Source organism: Morone saxatilis, unplaced genomic scaffold, assembly GCF_004916995.1.
Source record: "Morone saxatilis isolate NCDOM2014 unplaced genomic scaffold, NCSU_SB_2.0 Contig6, whole genome shotgun sequence".
Lineage (NCBI taxonomy): Eukaryota > Metazoa > Chordata > Actinopteri > Moronidae > Morone > Morone saxatilis.
Window position 1 is genome coordinate 12,912,475 of NW_023340206.1, and position 9,661 is coordinate 12,922,135.

The 9,661-nt window shown below is 42.5% G+C and overlaps 1 protein-coding gene across 1 annotated transcript in view; it reads left to right on the forward strand.

The window, feature by feature from the left end:
- Positions 1 to 9,661, forward strand: part of LOC118339688 (arf-GAP with GTPase, ANK repeat and PH domain-containing protein 1-like) — a gene marked incomplete in the record, with an annotated part of 77,244 nt that overhangs the window by 43,939 nt on the left and 23,644 nt on the right. The window contains 1 exon segment of the mRNA XM_035677387.1: positions 8,264 to 8,418. Within this exon segment, the coding sequence (XP_035533280.1) occupies positions 8,264 to 8,418 (155 nt within the window).

Here is a 9,661-nt window from a genome sequence, read left to right on the forward strand (position 1 = left end):
AAATAATAACAGCATTCTGCTGTAAATGTAAGCCTGATTATTTGTATTATAGCAGAGTTCACCTGTATTTATAGATCATTGCATTGGTTTTACAGTGTAAATATCTTTAATTAAACAGCTGTACCTGTATCAGGTGAACCCTGCTGACCACAGCCTCGACATCAGCCCCGGGTCTCGTTAACTAGCCGCTGTTTGATACCCTCCCTTCATCTTGGAGCTTTGAAAGTTGACCTGCAGAATACCGACACACACACACACACACACACACACACACACACACACAGCTTCAGATATTTGAAGTGGCCTCACACAGGTAACAGCAGGACCACTGGGCACATTCCTGGTCGCGAAGACAGTTTTTGTGTTTGCTTTGATTCCTCAACCAGCAAACTCCTCACAACAGGTGGAGTGTGTGTGTGTGTGTGTGTGTTTGTGTGTGTGTGTGTGTGGGGCTTTAATTGTCCTCTCAGATCACACACTGGGTGTCTCAGCCGAAGAGCTTCACTCATTCCAGTATTCATCGGTCCGTTTGTCGATCGGCCGTCAGCTCGGCGGCGCACCTGCAGCACGCCGCCTCTGACTGGCTCATTGTGAGGGAGTTCCTTTAAAGTCGGGGTTAATCAGGAAGATGACGGATTCCGCTCGCCATCGCAGGTCAATTCGGGTCACCGGGGGTCAAGCAGGTGGGAAACAAAGAGGGTCAGTGTAGAGGGGAGTCCAGGTGGTCCAACGAACAGCTGACGTCAGGAGATGTTTAAGTTGGGAACGTTTGTCAAAACCTGTTGAAAAAATGTTAAATTATTAAATAAAGAAATTAAAATGAAATCACTGAGTTAAATTTACCCATGATTTAGTATCTACTTACTGGACTCCCATACGTAATAACATAGGTTGGAGGAAAAAAGAAATACATGGTATGGTACAGTTGTACCCCCACTGCTCTTTCAAAATAAAACAAGAAGGATTTGTCAGATCTGTCGGGACAAAAACAACATACTATAAACAGACAAACACATTAATATTTCATTTAGTTTTACAAATAATTCAACATCTCTAAGTTTTGTATTTTTTGGCAAATTACCACAATGACTGTATGTTTAAAACCTGCTGCGATCTGTGAGGGGATCCAACCTGTGACCTTTTTAAAGCAACTTGTTTTTAGATGATAACGTTCCTGAGATCAGCCCCCCACAGCGGCGAGCAGCTTCAGTGTATTTGACTCGTTTTAAAATGGACAAACCGTCCTCGCTTATCGCCCGCCTTGCCGTCCTGAAGGAGGAGGGGCGACGAGGGAAACAAGCACAGTAACATTTAAAGCCTCTCCTCTCACACAGCCACGACTGTATTTCATCCATTGCAAATGCTCACAGTAGCCCCGGGGGAGTAAATATTACCCAGGCTCTGCTGTTTAAGACTGAGCGGCGCGGCCGGGGTCAGAGGTCACAGAGCTCACAGCTCAGCCACCTCAAAAGAATCAAAGCTGCGGTGGTGGAGCTTTAAAATCCACATTAATGTTTCAGTGTTTTCTGCACACGGATTATATCTACTCATTTTACACCTGCAGTGAGTAGAAAAATGTCTATCGCACTTTCCCACAATGCAACTCTTCAAATGTCTTGTTCTGTTCAACCAATCGTCCAAAACCAAAATGTATTCCATCTACAATCGTATAGAAAGATAATAAAATACACATACAATACAAAATTAAATAGAAGATATAATAGAAGTAGAAAATAAGCGATATATAACTTTTATATACAGATTTGTTGAGTCAACACTTCCTGCACCAGAAATTCTGAATTCCTGCCTTTGCCAGTTGGCTTTTAATGTGAAAGATTTGCAGGAAGCGAAATTAAAAAAAAAAGTTTTAAAGAAAACTATTTCTAAGTAATTCCACCACTTCTTAATATTTTTCATTAATATGTCTCAGCGATCTTTGTTCATGCTGGGTCTATTATTTGAGACGCAACTCTTTGTTTAAATACAGGCTTTTATTTGAGGATTTATGGTGTTAATTGTTACTAAATGTTGAGTCTGTTTTAACTTTGGCTGTTTGTGTCAGGACGATGGGAGTAATAATGTTTTGAATTTGGATACATTTGAAGGTCTGATCAGCTGTTTGAGGGTTTGAGAAGTTTATTTTGTTGCTCTTCTTGTCTCGTTTGTTATGTTGCAAACTTACTTCCATCCCTCCATCGTGCTCATTGGCCCCTCCCACTTCCCCGTCAAGCCACGCCCCCTCTCCTGTGGACCAATCCTCCTCCACGCTGCTGTTTTTGACGCCTCTCTCTCTCTCTCTCTTTCCTCCTTTCGTTTCTTGTTTTCTCTTGTACATGTCGTCTCATTCTTTCGCTCTGTCCTACCTCTTCCTCCTATTGTATCCCTCTTTTCTCTCTTCCTGCCGTCGGGGGACGCAGCCAAACGTAAAGTGTGGAAACTTAATCGTGTCGATAGTCTTCGCAGCATTTACGCCAACAGTCTGCACAACTCAGAAGGTAAAAACACTGCTGGGGGTGGACCTGTGGACCCCCATTAACCCCCCTTTGACCCCACCCTCTGCAGAGACAGAGTACCCTGTCCTGGGGTAAGGCACATTACCCAGTAAGCAGCCATTTGCTGATTTCAGTGTCAAAAGATGTCTAAACATTCAGGATAAAACTAGGATACATTTAGTGTGAAAGACGTCTAAACTAATGGAACATGTAGACTTTTATTTTAGCGAGACAAAAGATTGTGAACGGATTACCCAGATTACATTACGATCCTTTAAGTTTATGTTCTGACCACCAGTTTAATTACCGTAAAGCTTTATTTAAAATCAGGTTCCCAATTAGACACAGCTCTCCTTTACTAGCCTGGTGTGGCTAGAAGTTTTGACAAATAAAAGCATGTTTCAGTTAGAGGCCTGGTCTGGATTTAATAGAATTTCTTCGGATGTATAAAACCGAGTCTGCTTGAGCGAGTTCTATGCTGCTTAGATCACCTACACGAATATAAATGTTTAAACTTCCCATCTTTGTTGAACAAGAGTTTTGTGCAAGAGAATTGAAACCATTTAGAAGCCTGTTCCAAATAAAGGCAGGAGGAGTGATTGAAGCAAATAAAAGCTCGGGCTGTTGCTTTGTCCATCATTTCTGCACAACAGACTGCTTCAAATAAATTGTGATGAAAAGAAGTCAAAAAGTTGCTGGATAGAACCCCAAATTAATTTATATAAGCTGCAGATTTTAGGCTTGTACCGTCAAATTGATATTTTTTTTAATGCAGTTGTTCATCTTAAGGACTGATGATTCAACCAGGAGGGTTTAATGTCGATCTAAGCTGTAGAAGAAGCATTGTCAGGGATATCTGAAGTGGCTGCAGTAAGAACCTGCCTCACACTGAAAAATAATATATTTAATCCCCATTAAATAGTTTTATGTAACTTAAAGATCTAATATAGATCTGCCCCTAGACTTCTTTTGACCTGCAGGTGGAGAAAAACGTCTTCTCACTGCCAGAGTCACCTGACCTGTCTGTGATGGCGTCTTTCCCTCCTTGCATCCTTCTGCCCCCACCCTTCCCTTCAGATGTGATCAGTGTATCTTCAGTTTTATTTAACCTAATTCTACATTCAGTGAAAGCCAAACTGTTGGTGTCTTCGTCTGTTTGCATGATCGAACCACAAAACAGGTTAAATCATCTCAGAGCCGTTTTGAATCTGCTTTACGTCACGGCTTCTTCTTCTGCTTCGTTGTGCTCGTTCAAAAAGATAGACCTCCATACTTCTTTTTCAGAGAGACTTCAGAACAATCGGCTGCAATATTTTCCAGGTTATTAATGTTGTAAAAGGCTGCGAATAATATGGGGAGTAATGACCTGTGTCGCAAAGCAATACTGTGTGCGGTGACATTTAAGGCTTTTAATTTGTGTTTCCCGAGGCCCCCTTTTGTCTCCCTCACGCCTCCCCTCTCATTGCACCTACCGTCCTGCTTGTCACACACACACACACACACACAATCAAACACACACCCCGCTGGGCCGACTCGACACCTCACACCCCGGATGATAGGCTTGTATGCATGTCCTGCCCCCCCCTCCCTCGCTGCGTCTTGTAAATGCTGTATATTTGGTTTGTTCTGTTTCTGCTGCTAAAGGTTACCGGTGTCAGAGTTCACAAATTGCCTCGGCTCCACCTCTCTCTGTGTGAATGTCGCCCACAGTAGCCGAGAGCGGTGGCAGTAATTACCAATACAGCGCGGGTGACTCGCCGTCTGTTTGTGTGTGTTTGTACTCTGATGCATACGTTTAGTCCTGCACACCAACACAGAGGAGAGACCGAGCAGGTGAGGAAGCCTGTAAGTACGTAGGAAGCACAGATAGTGAATCACAGGACTTATTTGGATCTTAAAGAATCAAGAAATTGTATCTGTACTGGTCCAGCGTGTAGGATTTAATGGAGAAACCACAAACTTGTAAAAAACTTCAAAAGTCTGTATCTACAGCCAAACACTGGCTGGTTTGTCCGTTCTGGGCTACTGTAGAAACATGGAGGACTCAAAGGAAGGCGACCAACGGCGTTAGTAGATAAAAACAGTTCATTCTGAGGTAACAATAACACAATAATTCCTACACTAATGAAAATATACCTATGAAAAAGCACCTGTTCAGTTTGCTAAGAAAGTCATTTGTATGGCTCTATGGATTGCAGTGACGGTTGGTCGGTCCACCACTTTGGTTGAAGCTGAATTATCTCAACAACTATTGGATGGATTGGCTCATATTGTGGTTCAGACAATCATGTTCCCCTCAGGATGAATTGGAATAACTTTGGTGTTCCTCTGACTTCACATCTAGTGGCATCAGGTGACCTTCCAAACGCAGATTCCTGTTAACACATTAGAGACACAAAGCCATCTGATCCATTGTAACTACAAAAAGTTGGTGTAGTCTTCCTGTACAGACAGACAGGAGCTGCTGACTGTAGCACATGCTCAGCTGGGGGTTTTCAGAGTTAAGTGGGGGTTGTGGGAGTGGCTCTCTGGTTGCACAGCCTAATGCCCCCCTCATTTTATTCATTAGCCGCCGTGCTGCGCTGGGTCAGCGTGCAGCATTTAAATCCAGAAACAGCATTTAATTTACGAAGAGGCAGGGCCTTTCTGGATTGTTGGTTTCCATAATTGTCAAGCAGCCAAACCCCCTCCCCTGAAAACAGAGAATCATGGGAATTTAATTATGATGGGATTCTTGCTCTTGACCCTGCAGGGCTCAACCGACGCTTGATGGGTGGGCTGTCATTTAGAACGAAGATGCACCCAGTGTAGACCCAGGAGCCTCCAAATACACTTTGGAAAATTATCATTCACTTTCTGTACAGTTTGCCCTTCATTAGACACATTTCAGTACACAGCAGTTTAACTTCTGGCATGTGTCGAACCCCTAGCCCTTCAGTGTGAAGGTAGGAAGCAAAGGTGCACTAGATAACTCATAAAATCTGACTTCAGCAGGTTGTTTCTGGAGACTGATAATGTTTTTTGGGACTTTGCAGAAGTCCAGTGCTGTTATGAACAGGCAAAAGCTGCAGATGTAGAAGTTGCTTGATTAACACGTTTTGAATGTAAACTGATTATTTACATTCAACTGTTGTCTCTGGTCTAAAATTAAACCCACATCTTTATATACATTTCAGCAGTTCTTTGTTTTTAAAAATTACTTTTTACTTAATCTCATGGGTATAAGGTTCTTTAGTTTTCTTTAGTTTTTGAGTAGTTTTATTTGTGGAAAAATGTGGTTGTTTGTCGTGGTTAAACCTCAACAACACGAAATGGACAATTTAAAATGAAAGTCTGGTTTAACCTTGAGCCATTAACCAGCCCCTGTAAACAGTAGTTTTAATTAACATCAACTAATTAGACTCAGCCCATCGTTAGCCTGAAGCACCCGAGAGATGAAAATGATCCAGCATTATCTTCAGCAAAGGAAACTTTGGTCAGCAAAGGTGTTTTCAATCTCTTTATCCTGGAAGTGGAAGGGTTCTTCACCCAGTCGTTTGGCCTTGGGGGTCTCCCTTCCATCCTTACCTTCCGTCCTTCCTCTCCTCGGACAAGGCCATTGATTATCCAGAGCAAAGCCAGAGGGGAACTTCAGCTCCGGTGCTCTGAGACGCTCCCAATTAGCCAAATGACTGGAGTTGAGGAAGAGCAAATGGTCGTTCCCTCGCGGGCCGGCCGTGACCGCTCTCCGACTGATTAAACCTCTCATCTTTTCACTGCTTCACTCCCGGCACACGTCATGAAACTGCTGCTTCCAGAAACGCTCGCCTAAAAGTGTCATGAATGATTACCGACCTCCGCACTGAGATCTGCTATCACCCATAGTTTTGGATGTATATATGGAGTGAATAAATGATGCTTAATTTCCTTTTACACTCATGAAATAACATTTCTTAGAGATATAACCTCTTCACATGCTTTTGTTTAGAGTCATAGCAGCCGAAACTTAGGAATCCTGGGAATTATCAGCCGTGCTGGAGGCCATCCTTTGATTAAGTGATTACCCCTGCCCTCCCCTCATCTCTTACCTCCTCACTGGGGCTAATTGTAAACAGAAGCTGGTTGTTGTCTGATCTGGTGCAGTGATGATACGGGCTCTCTGCCATGCCCCCGCTTCACCTCCACTTCCCATCCTTTCTGTGGTCGGTAACGGTTTCCAAATGTTCCCCAAGTTGTGCACAAACACTCGCTAACATCCGTCAAACCTCCGAGAACCGGCTTGATGTTGAAGCGTTTGAAGCATGCTCGAACAGCTGCAGAACACTGACATTTAAAAAAAGGGACAGTTTGCCCTAAAATACAGTAAATCTTAAGCATTCATGTTCATTGTTGCCCCTGGGAATAGTACGTGTGACCAAATGATCTCAACTTAAAGCTCTTCTTACTAGCTTTCTGACATCCTACAGTCTCCATCAACTAACAGAGTTTGTTAGTCCCATTGTCTTCAAGGTTTTGCACTTTCTTCAGCACTTTTAGGACATTATTGTCAATGTTCCGTTATAATAATTTAATTAGTCTAGTTCACTGTGAGGATTTCCTGCTTTCCTTTGTTTTATATGATTAGAAATAGCATTGAAAATATTATTGCATTGAAAATATACTTTCTGAAGTCATATTCAAGGATTACACTCTTTTTGAGTAAACTCTACCTTTAATTCAGACCTTCTACAACTGCTTTAAAGAAGTTGAGGACCTTGAATCTCTTCTACAGCCATATACAAACACACACAGGCACACACACTCAGTGTAATTGTCTCCTGATTGTCCCATTAACCTCTGGGGGTTCTGGGTGATAGATCCATATGTCCCCCCTCCAGCAGCCCCTGATTGTAATGACTGACCTCTCCCACTGACATGTCAGCAGAGAAGAGGGCAGGACGGTCCGGGGCCCTTGGGGGTGGGGGGGCACAGGGCCCCGTAATTTGGGTGACATCCTGGCTTCAGGGGGCGGGGTCACATAGGTCACCTGTGGTCGGTTCAGGAGAACAGGTGTCCTTCAGTCAGAGAGCTTTATATGAATGAAAAGACGCTTGTGGACAGAGCTGCTTGTGTACTTCTGTTTCTCCGCTGGTACTTTATACGTTTGATGAGGGTCTGTTATTTTAGATTTATATAATGTGGATGTGGTTTTAAAGTCAAGGTTTTTGGGGTTTGTTGGTATTTGGACGTGGTTTGGTTTTACACCATGAAAGTCACTTTTCTAGTCTCACAAATAGAGGTGGAAGGACATTACGAACACAATAACTGAACATTTGCAAAGGCGTGATCCATCTTCTTCTTGAAATACGACATAGTTGAGTTTCCATATCAGCTGGTCTAAGCCTCCATTGTTAATGTGTTGCTTTGTGTGATGGTTTGAAGCTCATGAAATAGTTTTACTTCAGATCAGTGTGGTATTTGATCACATAATTACAGGTTGCAGTAGCAGAACATCAGCGAGTGATCAATTAACAACTGTTGAAATAAGGTCTCTGATATAGTAATGGAGTTAGTCCGTAATGTCACTTTGGTGTTGATGTGAGAAGTTAAACTTTATTGCAATTGACTGAAGTCAAACCAAGATGGTACGGTGGTTTGAGTGACCCCCTACAAACTCAAAACCGCCCTCTCTGCGGATTAGAGCGTGAACCACATGGCCGAGGTGAAACGTGGCTGAATGTAAAGTTTTGTGATCGGTGTGTGTGCCGGATGTTCCCGTACTAAGTCTTGGTTTTTCTTTCTTTCTCCGACAGAACAAGAGGAGAACTTTGAGTTCACCATTGTGTCGCTGACGGGGCAGACGTGGCATTTCGAGGCGACTTCGTACGAGGAGAGAGACGCCTGGGTGCAGGTCATCGAGAGCCAGATCCTGGCTAGCCTGCAGTCCTGTGAGAGCAGCAAGAACAAGGTGAATATTGGCAAACTCTCTCTCACTGAAGTCCGCTCTGTGGTTCCCAGTAGTCCTGGAGCAGTCCGTGATACAGACAGGGGAAGTCTGTTGATCTGGACTTGCAGTTTACATTTTAGTTTCTTTAAAACCATATATTGACTGTCCAGAGACCAAGTGTTTAAAAAGTGAAAGGTTTTAGGTACAAAAACTGATAGAAGAGATGCATTTAAATTAAAATTATATTTTGCTTTTGGAAATATAAAATCGGCTTAAAATAAACCAAATGGAATGATTTCAATTACATCTAATTTATATTTAAACAACTTAACTCATGGTAACTTACTAGCGTTTTCCGGGACTTTCAGCAGCATCTGATGGTCTTCATGTTTGTGTTTCTGTTGCATTAGTTCTCATGAAGTTGTTAAAACATGAGCATAAAAGTTACCTTTTAAACTCAAGGCGCTATTGGCCTTTTTTGGAGCTTTCAACCTTTGTTGAGATTTGCTGTTTTTCATCATTCAATTAAGTTTGTAGCCAAAAGAGACGAGCTAACGCCTCCATTCAGGGATGAAGCCCATGAAATAAAGTTAAAAGCTCTACTCAGTATTCATAGAAAATAAATAAATATGTAAGATATATGTAGTCTATACATACATAGTAAAATAACACAAACAAAATGAGTATTTCTCATTATAAGCAATAGAAATACGTACAGAAAGTCACACATATGTCACATTATGACAGTATTAAACATTACAAATGGTACAAATTGCCATTATATACATGTAGAGTATGAATGCGGTGCATCACAGGACTGTCGGATATGATAAGAACAGAAGGAACGGGACCTTTGAATGCACATTCAGTCACTGCGTTCACTCACGCACAAACACACTTTCATTCACATAATTACAAAATAGCAATTACTGTAGCTTCAGTCTCAGCGTTGCCATTTTCCACCTGCACATGCAGCGGGCGGCTCGGCTCTCAGTCGAGGCCCGCTGTGTTTACGCCTCAGGCTCTCTGCCTTTTATTGCCCCCCTCGTCCCACCCAAAACACCGTCTGCCCCTCCCTCCCCCATTTCCATTTGTTTGCTGTCTTATTCCTTCATTCCCCGACATCAGTGGACGTCCACATCTGTTCAGCGTCTGTACACACCTGAATGTGTCTTAGAACCAAAGTATTTTAAAAGAAATTAACCCTCCCACATTAAAATGTCTATAAACTATCCTATGCTCTGTATGTAGTTGAGTTGTGTAC